A 21,393-nucleotide genomic window follows, 5' to 3' on the forward strand; every position below is an offset into this window, starting at 1 on the left:
GAACAGGAGTGCTGAGGACACTGCATGTAAGTGGTTCTGTCCTTGCTGGGTGAATAACAGTGAAACCAGCCCAGGTTTGAATCCATCGGCTGTTTGGCTGGGAACAAACCATTTCACCCATCTGAGCCTCAATATGCTCAAAAATAAAAGGCAGAGATATCTGTCAGCCACCAGAGATTGTTGAGAACATCAAATAAATCTGCATGGCCTTCCACGTGCAGTGTCGTTAATTTAGGCATTATTATTGTTCTAGTCCCAAAGCTCCTGTGTGAGAAGTTTGCTCCCATAGCAATGATCGGTTTTATCTACAGAGAGACACAGTTTGTGTGCCTGCTCAGTCGTGTCAGATTCTTTGCTACACCATGGACTGTAGCCTAGCTTAGGAGAATTCTCTATCCATGGAATTCTCCTAGGCAAGAATACTGGAGTGGGTTGCCATTTCCTTCTCCAGAGGATCTTCCAGACCCAGGATCAAACTTGAGTCTCCTGAATTGGCAGGCAGACTCTTTACTGACGAGCCACCCCGGGGAGCCCCAAGATGCAGTTTACCTGTTAGAATAAATGCTCCTGCAGACCCAAAGGCTGGAGGTGTTTCGTTGAAGCCCCACCCACTGCTCATGTGAGAATGAGCGAGTGGCCGGTCTTCCACACACTTCAGGGCACTCTGTTTTTTTGTTCTCAAAAAATATGGGTCCACCTCCCACCACTGGGAGGTGGAGGACTTTGAATGCAGGGCTGTAGAATTTGGATTTGGTCTGGGAGGCAGTGGGGAGGGTGTCAGAGGAGTGTGTGTTTTATCCTGGAAGTGGGGAGTCAGAAGGGCTTTAAGCAGGGAAGTGGCGGGGCCAGGAAGGTATCTCAGTAAGATGAGGCCTGGAGAGGGCTCTGGAGGCCACTGGAGCTGGAGGCTGGGACCAATCTGAGAGGACGGCAGTGCTGTGGGAGTGGAGAGGAAGCCGGTTCTTAGGAGCAGGCTCTGTGAAAGCTGGTGGAAACACACCCTCCGGCACCTTTGGGGTTTCCCAAATCTCTGCAAAGAGGAAGTGATTACTCTCAAAAGGCAGCTGACCTCCACCCAGGCTCCTTTAGCCAGTCCTGCCTACTCAGGCTGTGTGATCTCGGACAAGCCACTTAACCTGCTCAGGCCTCAGAGTCCTCATCTCTGGCAGGATGCACTGAAGGACCTTGGGAGGATTTCATGCTTGCAGAACTGGGGCTGATCAGACATCATGGCTCGCAGTTGACGTGGCTGCTATTTTCTGGCTTCCCATCTCTACAACAGGGAAGGATGTACATGTCTGCACTGCTCATGGAAGGGGAAGCTGGAAGACTGGCAGTACTTTTATACTTAGGGGCTCAACTAAGTATACTAAGGGGCTCAGCGGGGTGGAGGTCTTTGAGTTCCCCCATGTGTTCGGGGAACCTTATGGTCTACAGAGCCCTTTCATGTCTGCACTCTCATTCCCTCCTCCCAACAGCCCTGTGAGGGAAGCAAGCAGATGTTATCACGACTATCACTTCTGTCTCATAGGTGAAAAAACAGGCTCAGAGAAGGAAAGTGACTTATCTAAGGCCCCACAGCTGGTAGGATTGGAAGTCAGGTGTGTCTGACTCAGAGTGCCTGAGCTGGACAGTCGCAGAGATTGTTGGGTCCAAGCGCTGTACCTTACACGTGGGGAGGCCAAGGCCCAGAGAAGGAAACAGCTTTCGGGGGCACATGAATTTAAAGCCAAGCCCAGACTCTGAACCAAGTCTCTTGACTTCTCCATCCAACCTCTCGATGGCTAACCCACTTCATTGAATGATAATAGCTTTCTTTCTTCCTACCTCATTTCAGGGAAACCAGTTCTTGAAATCAAGTCTTCCATCCCAGACTTCTTGGATACTGTGAAACCAGGAAAGCCTTTGGCAGCTTCTGTAAGAAACACTGAGGATAAGCAAGAAACGGGGCAGCCTGTGAGGCCACCCACCTTTCCAGGCTCAGGTAGTTTTAATTTAACTTAATTTTTTAATTTAAAGGAGAGTTCAAGGAACTGTTTTATCTATAAGGCTATTTAGCTCAGAGTATAATAGCAAAAAATTGGAAACAACAAGTGTGGGTGGCAAAATTAATCACAGATGGTGGTAACAGTAAAATCCTGCTAACAATAATATAGGGATGAGTATGCATGGACTTCCCTGGCGGCTCAGATGGTAAAGAACCTGCTTGCAATGCGGGAGACCTGGGTTTGATCCTTGAGTTGGGAAGATCTCCTGGAGGAGGGCATGGCAACCCACTCCAGTATTCTTGCCTAGAGAATCCCCATGGACAGAGGAGCCTTGTGGGCCACAGTCCACGGGGTCGCAAAGAGTCGGACACAACAGAGCGCATGTATATACACATGGAAATGGGCCCGTGATGTGTTGAGGTTGAAAATGTCAGATGACAAAAGGATATATGCCATCTATGACCTTTTTGTTTCTTTGGCCTCACTGCACAGCATGTGGGATCTTAGTTCCCCAACCAGGGGTTGAACCCTGAATTGGCAGAGCAGAGTCTTAACCATTGCACCACCTTGGAAGTCCCCCATTTTTGTAAAAAGGACAAAGAAACTCAGTAACAGCGGGCTTTGTATGTGTTACACACTGTTCTAAATTTACCCTTCAAAGATGTTGATCTTTTTAACCTTCAGCTGACTGTAGGAGTTTGGTATTATTTTTCTCCCCATTTCACAGATGAGGAAACTGAAACACAGAGAGGTTATCATCCCGTGTGGTAGGGAATCATACACCTTGGAGTTGCCACCGTGTAAATGCTTATAAACCTTAGCTGATCTTAGGAACCTTCCAAGCACCCCAGCTAGGTTGAGTCTGGAAAGTTAATTCTAGGCCAAGTAGTCTGAATTATTTCCTATAGCCTATCAAGTTCATATGCTATGGGTCCAGATATTTTACCTTTGATTTCCCAAGACCCAGCACGGGCTCTGGGCAGGGAGCCTAGTGACCTCTTCATCTGCCCACCCCAGGTCCCTGGCCCTTGCAGCCATGTTGGGGGTTGCCCAGGGGTGCCGCCTGCCCCACAGCCTTCCTCCCCTCTGCCTGGCACAGATCTGCTGCTTTGTCCTGTGGAGTTTGAGTACAGAGTGTGAAAGTGACTTGCTCAATATCATGTGGGTAGGAAGTAGCATCTGAGCCATGTGATTTGAATGCTTATGTCCCCAACCACTGCACACACCACTGCCCCAAAGCCGCTCAGCCCACTTCAGTTGTCTCCACCTCCTTGTGCCTGGGGAAGGACTCAGCCAGCAGGTGACTTCCCCAGGGGACCTGTTCTTCATGCCATCCTTCCCACGTCTCCCCCAGAGTCCCACCCACCTTCTGTTCTTCTGCAGTCTCCTGAGAAGAGAGCCAGAGACCCCAAATCCATGAAACCTCCCAAATTCATTGATGTGGCCCCGAAGCCAGGGTCAGTGTCAGCTGAGAGGAGCGGGCATGGACTTTTGCATCTGGCAGACCTATATTTGAATCCCAGTTCTGTCTTCACCAGCAGGAGACTGACTACCTTAGCCTCTCTGTAACTCATTTTCTTCATCTAAGAAATGGGCATAATAATAGAAATCACATCATCCTGTGTGGGAAGTAATCATATGCCTTGGGGTTGCCACCGTGTAGATGATCATTAAGCATTAGCTGATCTTAGGAATGTTCCAGACACCCCAGCTAGGTTGAGTCTGAAAAGTTAATTCTAGTCCAAGTAGTTTGAATTATTTCCTACAGCTAAAGAGTTTTTTTTGTTAAGGGGAGAACTCTGACCAGTGATTAAAGATAAGGGTATATGGTGCTACAGCTCATATGACAGTGGTTGATAGCCAAAGGGAAGGAAAATAATAAAATAGGGAAATTCTAGGGGAATGCGGGTGAGGCTTGAGAAGATTACTGACAGAGCAGCTTCTTTGGAGGTTCCTAAGCTCGGCTGCTGTGGAAACAAGCACCGTATATCTCTGCCCGCCTTCGCACCCTTCGCTTTCTTGAATGGCACTTGGGAGGACATGTTAGACAAGTCAGGATGATAACTATCTGTAGACTGAGACAGGAAGTCTATTGTCTGTCTTTGCCCAAGCTGAAAATATGGGTGTGATCATTAATTTCCTCAAATAACCCAAAGCTGGTCTTCTCTTGGGAAAACCCCAAGGTTCTGTTGGGCCCCAAAGTTCCAGCTATTTCTCTCACAGGAGTGGAGAGTGGAGAATGTGGAGGCAAAGGTGGCTGGGGAGGAGGACTGACAGGTGGGAACGGTGCCTGCTGGCAGTCACTGAATCAGCTTGACAACCTAGGGCGGAGGGCTCTTGATAGCTAGGGAAGGAGACATAACCTGTGAAAACTCCGTGGCTGACCAAGCGGTGGGAGTGGGATTCAGCTCATGTGAGTTGTCCCAGCGTTCACATCTTAACCTCTGTGTCTCCTGATCCCCTGGCAGTAGGTGGGGAGGAAGTAGGGAGAGATATGGAAAAGGAAAATACACAAGCAGATGAGCCACGGGCAGTCCTCAGTACCTCCTCAAACAGGTGCTCAAAGCTAGATTTCAGAGAAAAGGGCACTGAGCGGCTGAATTAACTGTCACAAAACCTTACCTATAGGAGAGGCATCGCTGTCCATCAGAATTGACTTGCTCTCATTCTATATGTACTTTGACCAGCCTTGGTACCCCATAGGTACCAGAGGCTGATCTTTGTGCTTTGTGCCATCTTTTAATCTGGAAAAAAACTCTACACAGAACGGACATTACTGTTTTCTTTTGTTGTTCTTCATTTTTACATCTGAGAAAGCTAAAATGAGGCACAACGCACCAAAGTTCAAATCTTTAGTAACGACAGAGCCAGGACTGGAGCTCAGTTCTGTCTGCTACCAAGAAAGAGACAGGGAGGCAGGAGAGGCTGACACAGGGCAGGATCCAGAAAACTCCGAAATAAGATACAGCACCCTGCCTGCAGTGATGCAACTCAGCAGGACAAGATTTCGGTGCATTCGGCTTGAGGAAGCAAACATTCTAGAAAAATTTCTATGGGAAATGGCACGCGAAAGATGAACTCTTAGTGTTTTGGAAATGACATTTGTGTAGACCAGTGTCTTCCATGAGTGTTTTCAAAGAAAGCAAAGGCTTGTTCTTACCTGATTTCTCAGCTTTGCAGTACTGGCCCAAATTCCACTTCCTTTTCCCCCACTCTCCAAACCAGAGAGCAAACAGACTGAACCACCCCTAGTACCTCTCCTGTGTCACGAGAGCAGACCTTAGCAATCCTCCTACACTGAGAGGCCTGGTGCAGCCCCCAGAGCAAACCCCAGGTATCAGACCAGAGAATCATGGCTGTGTGAGGCCACTGCTGACCTTGGGTATTGCTGGGCAGTGGGAAAGGGTGAGGGACCATATGTGCAGCCTAGTGCAGCCACCCTGGGGTGGGAAGAACGGATTGTGCAGAAATGCAGGAAAGAAGCAGCGGGGGAGTTGAGTTGGCCTGGAGCAGCTGTTCCCAGAGTGTGGAGCCTCTGCCCACTAGTATACATGGAACACAGGTGTTAGAGCGTGTATTACATGCACCAAAGACTAGGATTCAACGCTGAATACTTAAGATGTGAATTAGAGCAGAGTGAAAAAAAACAGCGTGGAGCAGCACGCACGCATACCCACGCCTAGGAGGAGGACGACTATGAGCACTGTGACTCAGGCCAAGGGCATTGAGCCGAGCCCAAGAGATGGCAGGGCAACAGTGGAGGCCTCTGAAGATGGAGCAGCTGTGGGTGGAGCGCCCACCCAGGGAGCCGCCCCTCTGCACCCAGTCTGCAAGGGTGGGGGTGGGGTGGAGCAGCTGTGGCAAGCTCAGCCTGGGGGCAGATGCACAGTGGGATCTGAATGAACAGCTGGTCTTTGGTCAGTTATACTACCAGCAGCTGGTCTGCAATCTGTTGCTGGTTTTACTTACTTTATTTCTTTTACCTTTTCATTTTTTTTAATTGAAGTATAGTTGATTTACAATGTTGTGTTGGTTTCAGGTATACCGCAGAGTTATTTAGTTATACAAATATATATTTCTATTCTTTTTTTTTCAGGTTATGTTCCCTTATAGGTTATTACAGAATATTGAGTGTAGTTCCCTGTGCTATATAGTAGGTCCTTGTTGGTTATGTATTCTGTATATAGTAGTGTGTATCTGTTAAACCAAGCTCCGAATTTATCTCTACCTCAACCTTTTCCCTTTCATTTTTTTTAATGGCTGAGTAAAAATACCCCATCTTCTTTATTCATTTATTCTGGTTTTATTTTTTCCTTTTTATTGGCCGAGAGTTTAATATCCGTGTCTGAGCTATAGCTCTTATTCCGAAGCTCAGTTTAAGTTGCAGTGCACTGAGGGACAGAGAGGGAATGTGTGACTGTGTGTACACCTGTGTATTTTGGGGAGGGGTGTTTATTGTTACTACCCCCATTCTGGGGGTCTCTGGTGCAGTGTGGGTGTACCAACATGGTACCTTCTCAAGCGTAGTCCTTCCAAATATAGCCAATGCTGAAAAAAAAGCAAAAAACAAACAAAAAAAACCTCTAGAAGCAGCAGAAAACTCAGGGAGAGAGGCTTAGGGTGGCCCCTCCTCTCAGAGAATGAAAGAGCCTCAGACTTTGTATCAGGTGAGTTTTGTTCTGCTAGCTGCCTGGGTAAATAGTTTTGAAAAGCTGGTTCTAGCTTCACCATGGTGCTGTTTTCAGTCTTCTGATTTAATTTTTATGGCCAAAGTTCCACATTAATCACTCTTTTCCTAATGATGTAAGCCAGACATACTTGAAGCAGGTAGATTTGGTCTGCTACCCTGGGGCCAAAGTCAGGTTCCCTTGGAAGGGCCGGCCCCCTGTTACACAGAGGCCAGCCCTGAGGTAAGACCACTTGGGTATTTCCAGACGATGACATCTGAAGCTCTGGCTTCTGGCCAGGGTCCACTTTCCTGTGTCTCTTGTGAATCTCCTCCATTCACTAAGAGAATGAAAGCAGAAACTCTGGGGCCACTGACTGGGTGTCTTTGGAAAGGTGGGGTCACCTCTCTGTGCCTTAGTTTCACCACCTGTAAAGAGCAGATGATGAGTCTGTCTCCTGGAACTGTTGAGAGGGTGAAACGAATTAGGTCAGGGAAGTGTTGGGAACAGAGCCCGGCATATTCTCAGTGTGTGCTAACCCAGCGTGCCTGGAATGTTTACCACAGCCTGGGCTTTCCCACTGCCATACCTCCTCATGGGCTGGTTCCACGGCCTTGGTGCCCTCCCTCCCTCACAGCTACTTGTTGCAAACGTTTTCCCCTCTTGGAGGTCCAGGTCAAGTGTTCCTTCCTCTGTGAAACCTTCCTTGATCTCACAACTCACTGAGGCAGACCTCTCTTGCCTCTCCCCCGGGAGGCTGGTTATTGCCATTCCTGCCACATGGAGGTTTCTAGCAGTCAGGCTCTGTAGCTGATTCACTTGTGTCCTTCTCAGCTGCTTTTGAGGGAGGTGGGTTAGGGCTAGGAGTCGAAGGCACACGGAGCTCCCTTTGAAGGCTGACTTTGCCACTTGCCATCAGTGTGGCCCTGGGCAACCAGCCGCCTCCAGCGCCTCCTCTCCTCCTCCTGTCACAGGGGGACTTTGTATAGGGCCAACCCACAGGGTTGTCAGAAATCTCCCACAGGGTGACATGTGAGCAGCCTGCAGGCTAGTGCCTGGGTGTCAGGAAATGGCTGCCGTCAGGATCGACAGTGTCAGTGGTGTGAATGAGACACTGGCGGGGTCTGGGGACCAGTCAGGGACCCCTCCCACCTTCCTCCAGCAGCCGAGGCCTGATCCACTGTCTCTCCTTTCCAGGACCTACTGTAGCCAGAGTCAGCCTCCCAGCCCATCCTGAACATGCCTCTCCTTCCTTAAAAACCGACCAGCCTGCCTCAGCTGACTCAAAGGTAAACCCCCACCCTGAGTGTAACCCCCGGCTTTGACTGTCTTTCAAAAATGCAACGTGTTTATTCCCTGAGACCAGTTTGGGGGTTAGGGGTCAGAGTGAAGGGGAGAACCCCATCGAATTACTCTGAACTTCTAAGACTCTTAAGTGCTGACCCTCAATAAAACAGGAGAGGGGGTCGGGGAGACGGTGCACTTTAGTTTTTAATGAGCTTTTCCATTATTTGTATTTAAATGAGAGCTGATAATTGGCATCCTCCTCACCCCACGAAATATCTTGGTAGCAGTAGTCATTTGCTTAGAACATGCCTTCCCTCCAACCTTTTTTCAATACAAAATATATCTGATTTATCCTGAATTTTTAATGATTTGGGTCCAGGGTCACAAGTGACTTTGTAAATCTTAAGCACTTTTTGCCTTTCCGGGCTCTTTCTTTCATTTAATAATGTTTTTGTTTTTTAAAATCATATTTTATGACTGCAGTGGTATAAAGATGAACATAATCCAAGTTGGATTAAAAATTTCAACATTTTCTTCAAGGTAAAAAGTACATTTTTATTCTTTAGACTTTGAAAGAAATTATGTTAAGACATTTTCATGGGCCCCTAAAAGTGCCTTGGTGCCTGGCAGGAAAGCCAGTGCTACACGGATCTGGTCAGTGGAGCTCTTCCATAAATAGGACTGTCACCTAAGCAAAGTGATTTATAGTTTAATAATTAATCATTTTTAAAGACAACTGAATAATTGGGAGAATAATCATCAAGTAATGTTAAGAGAAAACACCAGAAATCAAAACAATATGTGTGACATGATCTCAGTTTTTATTTATTTATCCTTTATATTTCTTCTTTTTTTGGCTGAACTGCAGCTTATGGGATCTTTAGTTCCCAGACCAGAGATCAAACCCACGAACCCTGAAGTCAAAGTGCACAGTCCTAGCTGCTGGACTTCTAAGGAATTCCCACAATCCCAACTTAAAAAAAGAAATCCTCATATATCTAACTGGCAAGAATTACACCAAACTTGAATAACAGTTAAGAGGATAATAGGATCATGCATAATTAGCCCCTGGCTCTAATTCTTTAAAACTGTTTATAAGAGCATCCTACGCTGTGCTGTGCATGCATGCTCAGTCATGTCTCTTTTATGACCCTGTGGACTATAGTCCGCCAGGCTCTTCTGTGCATGGGATTTCCCAGGCAAGAATACTGGAGTGGGTTGCCATTTCCTACTCCAGGGGATCTATCCGACCCAGGGATTGAACCACATCTCCTGCATTGGCTAGTGGGTTCCTTACCACTGTGCCACCTGGGAGTTCCTTATAAAAGCATATATAACTTTAAAAAATGGAAATTTATGTTTACCTATTTTAAGGAGGGCTGTCTTTCTTAGACTTACATAGGTTATGTGGACCTGTGTCCTGCTTCTCAGCATGTATACCATGTGTAGGACCGGGGTACCGGCCCAGTCACTGACCTGGAGTGGAATCTGACTTCAGTTGTTTGACCCTCTGATGCTCACCTTTGTAAACTGAAAATAAAAAATAAAGGAAACATTGACCGTGGGCTGGGAATACTCACATTGTAGTTAATCTATAGGTAGAAAGGTCATTTTACCTTTCAGGGTACTATGATTATCTTCATTTTTGCTGATGAGGCAGTGAAGGCTCAGAGAGGTTAAGTAGCTTGTCCAAGGTCACAGAGCAAGTTAGAAGTGGAGCTGGGATCTGTCCTTTTTGTATTCCTCCTCACTGGATGAGATGATCCCATTCACCCCTCAGTTCTGCTGTTCTGAGATTCGCTGAGGTGGTAGGGAAAATAGTACTTTCCATATTAATCTCTGTCTCTTCTCTCTGAATTTCCAGGATTTCAGTGCCTCTATTCCTAAGCAAGAGACACTTTCAAGCCTGGCTGGCGATGACCTTTTCTGGAGTGAGGTAGATGTGATCCAGGCAACTGATAACTTCAACCCAAGCCACAAAATCAGTGAGGGGACCTTTGCTGATGTCTACAGAGGGCAAAAGCATGGCACACCGTTTATCTTCAAGAAGCTCAGAGAGGTGGGCACTTCTTTGTTTCCAGTAAGAGGTGGAGGCTGCATAGTGAGGCTGGATTTTTTATGTTTCAATGTCTTTTCCCACAGATGGCCTGTTCAGGTCCAGGATCAATTGCAAAATTCTTCCAGGCAGAGGTACAAATTTGTCGTAGGTAAGCCTTCTCTTTGGAGAATACTTTGATAGTGATGATAGCTAGCCTGTATATAGTGCTTCCTATGTGGCAACAAGTTTTAAGCATTTTCTTTATGTAATCCTCATAAGAACCCTGTAACATGGCTACTATTATCACATTATTTTACACATGGACAAATTGTGGCACAGAGATGTTAAGTGTTTTGTCCAAGATCACACAGCTAGTATGTGGCAGAGCTGGAATTTGGTTGGTTGATCTGACTCCTTCCATGCTTTTTCTCTGTAGCCACTATGTGCATGGATTAGAATTATGAAAGAACCTCGGCTCAGTTGGCTCAACTCCTTTCTTCCAGGGGGGAGGAATCTGTTTCTGTCCCATTTTTTGATATGCGCAGAAGTGTACTGATTCCAACTCTAAAAGCAAATGATGACCCACAGGCTTAGCCAGGTCTAGCTCTGTTTCAATGGCCTGAGAGCTTGGAATAGTTTTTACATTCTTAAAGGGTTAAACATATAAAAAGAAGATCATTTCATGACACATGAAAAGTACGTGAAATTCAAATATCAGCATCTATAATGAAGTTTATGGGAACCCAGCTGTGCTCATTTATTTCCGTGTCATCTGTGGCTGCTCTTTCATGATCGTGCACAGTGGAGGAATTGTCCCAGAGGCCAGATGGCCTACCATGGTTAGAATATTTACTGTCTAGTTTTTTATAGAGAAATTTTCTTACCTCTGGTCTTGAGCAATAAGGGCCTTCAAAAGTCATCCTCAAACCTGAATTTCACAGATGACGAAACTGAGGCTGGAGAAGTAAAGTGAACCTCCCATCACAGAGCTTAGTGGGGGCAGGGGGACTGGGAAAGAGAGGGGGAAGGACATTTGCAGACCTGGACACTTGTCCTGTCCCCGCTGTCATTGCCTGATGGATTTAACACACACATACTAGGCCTCTGCAGTGTGCTGGAAACCGGCTGTCATTCAAGCTGGCAAGTCACTCTCCGAGTTTCTCTGCCAAATATGCAGTCTCGGGCAAGCAGTGTGTGATGATTGTGGTGTATTTTAAGAAATAAATAAAGTTTTAAAGAGGAAAATAGAAATCACCGATTTTCCATAGCATCTGTAAATTACTACTACATTATTCAGATTTTTATATTTTTTCTTTAGTCCTTTTTCTCTTCCTATATATGTATGACTACACACAAACACACACACATATACATATATACACAACCTTATCCACACACACATGCACGCACACACACACACGCACACACACACATTCTTAATGGAAACTGGAAATCTGATTCCCTTTCCATCTGGGTATAGTGCCTTCCTGGAGTAAGCAGCCATTGCTTCATTCATTCATTGGCAAATGTGAGTCATCAAGGCCTTTCTTGGTTCTTGGGAGTGCAGACATGAAGAAAACACAGCCTGTGCCTTGGGGAAGTTTATGGTGCCATGGGGAGAGCGAAATGTAAATAGCTAATGAGGGTGAAAAGTGTGCAGTAGTACAGTAGGATGGCCTAGTGGGAACTGGAGAGGGGCTGAGGGATCAGACAGGAGGTCCTTGAAACAGTGTTTGGGAGAGTCCATCAGGGTCTGCCTTGAGGTGGAGGAGGGGAGAATGAAGGGGGTGTTTTGAAAGCTATTTATGACAATGAAAAGTGACTAATTAGATGGGGGAGGTAAGGAGGTTTCTAGGAAATTGGATGGTTGGTGGTGCCCTTGGTTGAGCAAATAACTGAGGCTGGAGAATCAGGTTTGGAACTTGTTGAGTCTAGGTTGTTGACCTGGAACTTTGGGATGCACACTGACATTCAGGTCTGGGCTGTGGGTTGGACCTGGAGAGATGTAGGGGTGGTTCATAGAGAGGGTGCACTTTGTAGAGGTGAGAGATCCCTGTTGGAGCAGCTTATACAATGAGATGATGAGCCCATCCAGGGAGACTCAGGTTTCAGAGAAAGGCAAAGGAAGAGGGTCTTAGTGGAAAAGGCCGAGGAAGAGCTGTCAGAGAGGTAGGAGGTCAGGAGGGAACAGTGACTTTCAATCTACCAGAAGAGGATTTTGTGAAGAATCACAAGTGGTTGGGGTATCATGTACTTTGAGTTCTTTGATTTCAGGCATCTTGAAGGCATGCAGTTGTCATCTCTCTACCCTCAGGAGTCAGAGCATTTGGTACCTGGGAGCTTCCTGGTGTCCTCAGCGGGTGGAGAGGACAGAAGAGGTGGAGGAGGTAGAAAATGGAGCAGTCTTTGATTATTCTTTCTGTCTGACTCCTCATGCCTGCACTGATAACTAATTTCAGATGCTGCCACCCCAACGTCTTACCTCTGCTGGGCTGCTGCACCGGAGAACAGTTTTACAGCTTGATTTACCCATACATGGCAAATGGTTCTTTACAGGACAGACTCCAGGGTCAGGTAAGGGGCTGGGTCATGGTCAAAGAACAGGACTAGGCAGCACTCACTTATAGAATCAAGGATTAAGGACTTAAAGGAATCCAGAGGGGAAGGGGGCCATTGAGTGGCCCTTCAAGTAGAGGAGTTGGGACAAGATAGATAAGATCTGGCTAAACATCTTACAGGAAAAACCTATTTAAAAAGTTTTTTGACAAAGAGGCATTTAAGTCAAGAGTAAGACAAAGGTCGGAGAAGGCAATGGCAAGCCATTCCAGTACTCTTGCCTAGAAAATCCCATGGATGGAGCAGCCTGGTAGGCTGCAGTCCGTGGGGTCGCTAAGGGTCGGACACGACTGAGCGACTTCACGTTCACTTTTCACTTTCACACATTGGAGAAGGAAATGGCAACCCACTCCGGTGTTCTTGCTTGGAGAATCCCAGGGACGGGGGAGCCTGGTGGGCTTCCATCTATGGGGTCACACAGAGTCGGACACGACTGAAGTGACTATCAGCAGCAGCAGCAGCAAGACAAAGGTAACCCATAGCGCTATATTATCCAGTATTGTTCTGAAGGTACAAGCCAATGCACTAGGACAAGAAAAAGAATGAACAGATACAGAGTATGGAAAGTGGAGATAAATTTTTCTTAAAAATGATATTCTAATAAATTCCTATTTGTTTGTGAACGTGTGGAATATTTATGGAGAGATCTGGGGAGAACTATGTAGACAGGGCTCAGGTTGGGAGACAAACTTTTACCACATACTCATTTGACCTTTTGCATATCATACCATATGAGTGTTATATCTATTAATGTTATAAATCTTAAGACAAACAAGCCTCCTTCTCATAAAGTTCTCAAACAGAGTGACAAAAGTTATTCCACAAGAGAATTATTGCTTCCCTTGGGAGGGATCAGACAAAGTAGTTATTCATGGTATAAGAATGATCGTTAGCTTTGCTGAGCTCTCACTGTGGGCAGGACACTGTGATAATCGCTTTGTACATCTCATTCAGGCCTTGCCACAACCCCAGAGGTTCCCCAGTTTTCAAAAAGAGGAGTCTCTTCCACAGAGAGGCAAAATAACTTACCCAAAGAAACACAGCTGATGTGTATCAGGGCAAGAGTTTAAACGAGGTTCATGTGGCTCCAGATTCTAGAGTTTTTGAGAAGAAATATATTAGCAAGGCCAGTTCTTAGAGGATGTAGAATCTAAGAGGTCACCTAAAAAATAAGAAGGGGTTTTTCTTGGGCATTCAGTCTTAGAACAACAGTGGAGGTATAGAGGGCTTTAGATCACCCATAATCTCTATCAGCTCTCGTGAAATCTCTCCAAATACTTTTAAAATCTGCTCATGTGCTTAATGTGCCAACATAAAGTCCTTAGCTCCTCTCCCAAGCAGCCTCTCTTAGAGAAGAATTCCAGAACTGCTGCATGATAGTCATGATAAAAAAAGCTGCTATTTATTGAGCACCCACTGTGTGGCAGGCACTATGCTGGGGGCATACCATTCACTCCTTTGAATCCTTACTGCAACCTTAAAGCATAGGGATTAACGTTTCTATTTTATATCAGAAAAAACTGAGGCTCAGAGACGTTGAGTGTTTTTTTCCAAAGTCACACACCTAGTGTGTGTCTGGGCTGGGATTTATACCTAGATCTGTCTGATGTCAAAACCAGTTCCCTGGCAGTGAACCATGCTGGCTGAGCCCTGTTGTAGAGGAGTTGAGGGCTGGAGGAGACACGGGATCCCAGGACTCTGCCACTTTAAAGTCCACTGAGACTTTGAAGGGCACAGATGTCACTATCTTCTCCTCCTTTTCTTTCTCTTAGGGTGGCTCAGACCCTCTCCCCTGGCCCCAGCGCATCAGCATCTGCTCAGGACTGCTTCATGCCGTGGAGCACCTGCACAGCTTGGAGATCATCCACGGCAATGTCAAGAGGTGAGAGAGGAGGGCTGAGCCCCGCTCAGGCTGGGGTGACAGGGATGAGACCACGCACACTGCTGGGTCCCATTCCTCTCCCTTGGTCTCTCTTTTCTTTGACTTTCTCGCCCCTCCTTGCCTCTCTTGGATCTCTTTTTCTTTACTATTCCTTGAAACATCAGTGTTTCTAGGGTGTACTTTGTCCCTGGTTGCTGTCAGCATGACTGCCTGTCTCCATGTTTGTCTTTCCAAAACAAAGGTATTTCCCCAACAAGTTTGTTGGTATTTCCCCACAAGCCTTCCATTCCCCTGCCATATTTCACTTCCCCTCCAGCAGCTGATCTGGACTGGGTCCTCGAGCTGTGGGCTGTGACTGCCAGGCTCCCTGGGCTTTTGAGACCTGCTCTCGTTCGTACATCCATTGTCACAGATACTGTGACACAGGTTAGGTGTGCACCCCAGAATCTCAGTACCGTGCTCCCAAGACTAGGAACATGGAGAGGGATTCCAGAAGATACCAGAAGATCTGGCAACAGTGACCTCGAAACCATAGAATTCGCACTTCCCCAGAGTTCGCTCCTCTTTTGGCCAGTGGAAGCCCTTTCCTCTTTTCTCCCGGCTGATTTTTATTGGATTGCGCAAACAATTGTAATAGCAAGAAAGGAAGTGAAGGGGCAAGAGGTCATCCTGACTCACCACATGGCCTCCATTTCTCTGCTGTTTTTTTTTTCCAGCCCCTGCCAACACAGATATCTCAGCCGTAGGATAGCACTATTACCTGATTACCAATTCATAGTCTCTTTTCCCCCATGATTTAAACATTTCCTCACGTTGCTTGTCATCAATTTTTTGGTACTTCTTAGTCTTCCATTGAAGGTATTTGCCCATAATTTACATAACGACTCCTAATAGCCGATACTGGAATTGGTGTCTACTTTTTTGGGGTGACAAAACGAAAGGCTTTATTGAAGAGGGGTGTCTAAGTGAACAGCAGCAGGGTCAGGGAACCCAGGAGAACTGCTCTCTGTACCTACTTTTTAAGAACCATTTAGGGTTAGCTTGAATATTTCTTTTAAAGGTGTTTTTTTTTTTTTTGATGTGGGTCATTTTTAAAGTCTTTATTGAATTTGTTACAATATTGCTTCTGTTTTATATTTTGATTTTTTTTGGCCATGAAGCATGTGGGGTCTTAGCTCCCTACCCAGGGATTGAACCTACACACCCTCCATTGGAAGGCGAAATCTTTTTTTTTTAACTTTTTGTTTTGTATCGGGGTATAGCCGATTAACAATGCTGTGATAGTTTCAGGTGAACAGTGGAGGGACTCAGCCATACATATACATATCCATTCTCCCCCAAAACCCCCTCACATTGGAAGGTGAAGTCAATCACTGGACCATGAGAGAAGTCCCCAGTTTGAATATTTTTATACATGTAGGTTAGTTTTTAAAAATTAAATTTTTTTCCTTTGGAGTACTTTCTGAAAGTATTCATTCCTGTAGATTAGATGCTTAAGTCTAAGAATATTTTTACTGTTCATCTTATTCCCCATGATCTGAGCAGCTCCAGTCCCAAAGAATGCTGACGTTTAGACTTGAGTCAGCAAGGCCATAGCTGGGGGTTGGAACAGCTTCAGAAGAGATGGAGCCAGTACAGCCTCTGGGCTCAGGGCTGACAGCCGTGGGGATAAGGATGGCCACACCTCTCTAGCCACCAGATGCCATTTCTGGGGCAGCAGGACTGATCTTAGCTTGATCCCCATTTGCTGGTGAAGGTGGGCTCCCGATCCCCACCCCCACATCAGGACTGGCTCATAAAATTGTTGAGGGTCTTCAGTGACCCTCGCTTGCTGGCATTGCTCACTACTAAGCTGCTTTCCAAAAGGGTCTCCAAGGCAACCTCTTCTTGTCCACCTGCAAACAAGAAGGTTCTCTCTGCCTTCCTTCCCACAGCTCCAATGTTTTGCTAGACCAAAACTTCACCCCCAAGCTGGCTCATTCGATGGCTCACCCATGTCCTGTCAACAGAACATCAAAATACACCATGATGAAGACCCACCTTTTCCAGGCCTCCACTGCATATCTTCCGGAAGATTTCATCAGAGTGGGGCAGCTGACAAAGCGAGTGGACATATTCAGCTGTGGAATAGTAAGAGCTTCCTTCTGTGCTCAAATCAAGGCCTGCACACATCTGTCCTTCCCATGGCTCCTCTGTAAGCACAAACTAGAAATGTTCCACAAAGTATAGCAGGAATTGGCAAACTATGGCCCACAGGTCAGAACTGGCCTATGGCCTATTTTCTATGGCCTATAATTAAGAATAGACTGAATAACAACAACAGCAGCAATAATAAAAGAATGTGTGACAGAAATTGTTTGTGGCTCACAAAACCTAAAATATTTACCATCTAGTCTAGAAAGTACATATCTCTAGAAATATTTACTTTCTAGAGAAAGTTTGCCAACCATTGAAGTAAAGCTCCCCCTCCCCATGAGTGTCCAGATTCCAATAGGTTACAGATAGTTTCCCTGATGTGCATTCAGCCTGCCATCTAATTATCCATTCACTTGTCTATTTCTTCTTGTTTGTTCATCTGTCTGTTTAGTCCATCTGTCCATCCATCAGTCCAGTTATTATCCAACCATTCATGCAACAGCCACCCATCCATTCAGAATCCATCCAGCCATCCAACCCATGTCCTAATCACCACTGCTGTCCGTCATTACTGTGTGCCAGGCACTTGGACTATAAATGTAACTAAAATAGTCCCTCCCCCAAGAGTTCATGGTCTGAGTCTAGCAATCTCCAAAGCACATTTCTATAATACACCAGTTCCCTGAGATCTCAATAGGTTTGATGTGTTTAAAGGGTTTCGATATGTTCCAATAGGTTTGACACTGTTTCCACTGTTACCCCATCTATTTCCCATGAAGTGATGGGACCAGATGCCATGATCTTTGTTTTCTGAATGTTGAGCTTCAAGCCAACCTTTTCACTCTCCTCTTTCACTTTCATCAAGAGGCTTTTGAGTTCCTCTTCACTTTCTGCCATAAGGGTAGTGTCATCTGCATATCTGAGGTTATTGATATTTCTCCCAGCAATCTTGATTCCAGCTTGTGCTTCTTTCAACCCAGCGTTCCTCATGATGTACTCTGCATATAAGTTAAATAAGCAGGGTGACAATATACAATCTTGACGTACACCTTTTCCTATTTGGAACCAGTCTGTTGTTCCATGTACAGTTCTGACTGTTGCTTCCTGACCTGCATACAGGTTTCTCAAGAGGCAGGTCAGGTGGTCTGGTATTCCCATTTCTTTCAGAATTTTTCACAGTTTATTGTGATCCACAGTCAAAGGCTTTGGCATAGTCAATGAAGCAGAAATACCTGGCGTGCTGTGATTCATGGGGTCACAAAGAGTCGGACACGACTGAGCGACTGAACTGAACTGAACTGAATAGGTTTGAGAAATGCTGGGTTGAACAAGGTTATGCAGAAAAAAAGTTACCATAAAAATTAACCAGGGCCTTTCATGTGGTTATGGTCTCTAATCTGGTAATAGTGAGGCAAGGGTATGCAGCATGTCCCAAATTCCCTTGACTATGGAACCTTGTTTTCTTAGCATCTCTAAACATCAGATACCCGGGGATCCCAGTCTGGGAAGTTTGGGTTGAGAAAAGTGATGATTTCTGGTTGACCTCTGCCTAGAGCCAATAGCTGCATCTTGGCCCTTGCCTTCTCTCTTCGTCTCCAGCCTCAAACTCTGCACTTCCTCTCTTTGACCACAGTCTGTCTGGTTCTTCCACTAATGCCCTTCCTCTGAGCCACCTTCTGCCCTCAGCCCAGCTTCCACATACCAGATTCTGCTTCCCTCTGTCTCCTGGCCCATCAGCCCTTCTGGTTTACTTGTCCCCCAGTTCTTTCCTGCCTCATCGTCTCCTCACCTCCACCAGCCCCACTGTGGGGGGTGCTCAGCGAAGCTCAGCAGGGTCAGCCCAGGATCCTCCTCCCATAAGAACTGGTGGAACTAAACCCCTAGGCTTCCAGGCACATACAGTGTAGAGCTGAAGAGCATGCGTTTGAGCCCCAGCTCAGCTACTTTCAGCTGCGTGACCTAGGGTATCACCGATAACTCTGGGCCTAAGTTTTATGCTCTGTAAAATGGAGGTAATGATACATATAGAGATGAATGAGAGTCATAAGATAACATGTATAAACTGGTTAGCAGAGTATGTTGCATTGATCAATATGGTTATTATTTTGGGGAGTATTGTTAATTATTATAATTATCCCCGCCTTCCCACTCTCACTCCTGATTTCTGTTTATGCTTGACTGTTAAACTCAGATCTTGATGTAACAGCTGACTTTCCCTTTCATTCATTAAGTGAGTGCCTACTGGCTCCCTTCAATCTTTTTCTCAGCCCTGCTGCTGACGGATGGTATGATTTTCAACTTTGGTTCTTGTTGTGGGGAACACTGCCTTTCTCTGTTGTTATTGTTATTTTTGTTTATCTTTTTATTGAATATAGTTGGTTTACAATGTGTTAATTTCTGCTATACAGCATAGTGACTCAGTGATACACGTATATACATTCTTTTTTATGTTCTTTTCCATTGTGATTTATCCAAGGATATTGAATGTAGTTCCCTGTGCTATATAGTAGTAAGTCACTGGGTTTTTTTGATGAGTGCTAAGTAATTTTTGTAAAAGGCCTGGCACAGGGCCTGCCCTGTGGAAGAGGCAGAGGAAGTTTGTCTGTTCATTTCTCTTGTTCTTCTTTCCAGTCTTGGCAGGACCTCAACTGGAGTCTCTTTTCTCTTGGCTTCCCTCTGCCAGCTGCAGGAGTGCCTTCTGCTGCCCCCTCCTGGCCACTGCAGTCTGTTAGTAACGCTGCAGGCCCTTTCAGGGTAGAAGAGGAATTCTTGGCAGTTGTTCAGTAGCTCAGTCGTGTCAGACTCTTTGCAACCCCATGGACTGCAGCACGCCTGGCCTCCCTGTCCTTCACCATCTCCTGGAGCCTGCTCAAACTCACATCTATCAAGTCGGTGATGCCATCCAACCATCTCGTCCCCTATTGTCCTCTTCTCCTCCTGCCTTCAATCTTGCCCAGCATCAGGGTCTTTTCTAATCAGGCTCTTCACGTCAGGTGGCCAAAGTACTGGAGTTTCAGCTTCAGCACCACTCCTTTCAGGATTGATTTCTTTTCAGATTGACTGGTTTGATCTCCTTGCAGTCCAAGGGACTCTCAAGAGTCTTCTCCAACACCAGTGTTCAGTCAGTTCTTTGGCGCTTATCCTTCTTTATGGTCCAACTCTTACATCCGTACATGACTACTGGAAAAATCGTAGCTTTGACTAGACGGACCTTTGTTGGTAAAGTAATATCTCTGCTTTTTAATATGCTGTCTAGGTTGGTCATAGCTTTTCTTCCAAGGAGCAAGCATCTTTTAATTTCATGGCTGCAGTCACCATCTGCAGTGATTTTGGAGCCCCCCAAAATAAAGTCTGTCACTCTTTCCATTGTTTCCCCATCTATTTGCCATGAAGTGATGGGACTGGATGCCATGATCTTCATTTTTTGAATATTGAGTTTTAAGTCAGCATTTTCCACTCTCCTCTTTCACCTTCATCAGGAGGCTTTTAGTTCCTCTTTACTTTCTGCCATGAGAGTGGTGTCTTTTGCATATCTGCGGTTATTGATATTTCTCCTGGCAATCTTGATTCCAGCTTGTACTTCTTGGCAGTAATTGGACCTTATTTCTGTCTTTGAGAGTTGTTGGAGGGAGATTTAACACTAAGCTGGAATACCCACTCCCTCATATATACAGTCATTAGATCACCGTGTACCAGATAAGGATACAGGCTCAGATTTTAGTTTCTTGCCCACAGATCACCCAAGCATGTAAGGAACAGAGTTGGAATATGAACTCAGGCCTGTGTGACTGTAGACCCCTTAGCCAGTGTGCTGTTTCCGCTGCTGAGAATTTCTGTTCAAAGCAGGTCTCCCATTTATTAAGATACAAATCACAGTTTGTCAGTTTGGTGGTGGCTTACACCAGCTCAGGACTGTGTTCCTTTCATGAATGGATTAATTAATGAGCAAATAATGTTAATAAAACCCTGTGGATGAAAATGCTATGGATATTGCCAAGATTTTCTGTCTGGAATAGATATCTGCATGTGGATTCCTGCTTTTCTTGAGATTAACATAGCAGTGCCTGCTTACTATTTCTGATGGGTTTTAAATGAAAATATCTTTAATATATAGTGTATGTGTATACATATGTATGTATGTATACAGATAGATGTTTATATATATATAGAGAGAGAAGGGTGTGTGTCTGTTTGTGTGTGTGTATCTGACGGTAATACACACACATTTGGTTTTCATCCTCCTTGCTTTGCTATCAGTTTAAACCTCTCCTAGCAGCTGGGTGATGTGTTTAGCTAGAGGAGGTGTTTAGCTAGAGGAGGTGTTTAGTGATGTTTACACATTCCAAATTTGGGGCAAGTGTCTATACTGGCAAATGACAGAGCCAGGCCTGAAGCTCAGACTGTATTCCTGAGAAGAAGCTTCTCTCTTGGCCAGAATCTCCTGTGTGAACTTGTGCGTGTGTGTCTGAACCGTGCTAACTCTGTATTCTCTCCAGGTGTTAGCTGAGGTCCTCACAGGCATCCCTGCGATGGATAACAACCGGAACCCAGTTTACTTGGTAAGGGAACCAACCCCTTCTGGCTCCCAGCTATGAGGGGTCGAGGAGTGGGGAGGGCAGGAACTTCCACTGTACCCATCTGTACCCATTTTACAGATGCTAATGAGGCCTCAATCCAGAGTTTGATTTGTACCTGTGCAAAGCAGCTGTAACCTTCCCCCTTTACCAGCCAGACAACAACTACTTTTGCATGAAAATAGAGTTTAGAATGTTTGGGGGG

At 45.7% G+C, this 21,393-nt stretch overlaps 1 protein-coding gene across 2 annotated transcripts in view; it reads left to right on the top strand.

The window, feature by feature from the left end:
• IRAK2 (interleukin 1 receptor associated kinase 2) overlaps nucleotides 1–21,393 on the top strand; it is a 73,952-nt gene that overhangs the window by 44,441 nt on the left and 8,118 nt on the right. For both annotated transcript variants that reach the window (XM_088831780.1, XM_055414465.2), the window contains 8 exons: nucleotides 1,838–1,984; nucleotides 7,853–7,944; nucleotides 9,807–10,001; nucleotides 10,085–10,149; nucleotides 12,440–12,554; nucleotides 14,369–14,478; nucleotides 16,413–16,608; nucleotides 21,111–21,173. In XM_088831780.1, the coding sequence (XP_088687906.1) occupies nucleotides 1,838–1,984; nucleotides 7,853–7,944; nucleotides 9,807–10,001; nucleotides 10,085–10,149; nucleotides 12,440–12,554; nucleotides 14,369–14,478; nucleotides 16,413–16,608; nucleotides 21,111–21,173 (983 nt within the window). The remainder of the gene's footprint in view (nucleotides 1–1,837; nucleotides 1,985–7,852; nucleotides 7,945–9,806; nucleotides 10,002–10,084; nucleotides 10,150–12,439; nucleotides 12,555–14,368; nucleotides 14,479–16,412; nucleotides 16,609–21,110; nucleotides 21,174–21,393) is intronic.

This window comes from Moschus berezovskii, chromosome 24, assembly GCF_049115385.1.
Source record: "Moschus berezovskii isolate FMDL1 chromosome 24, NW_MosBer_1.0, whole genome shotgun sequence".
In the NCBI taxonomy this organism is placed as follows: Eukaryota; Metazoa; Chordata; class Mammalia; order Artiodactyla; family Moschidae; genus Moschus; species Moschus berezovskii.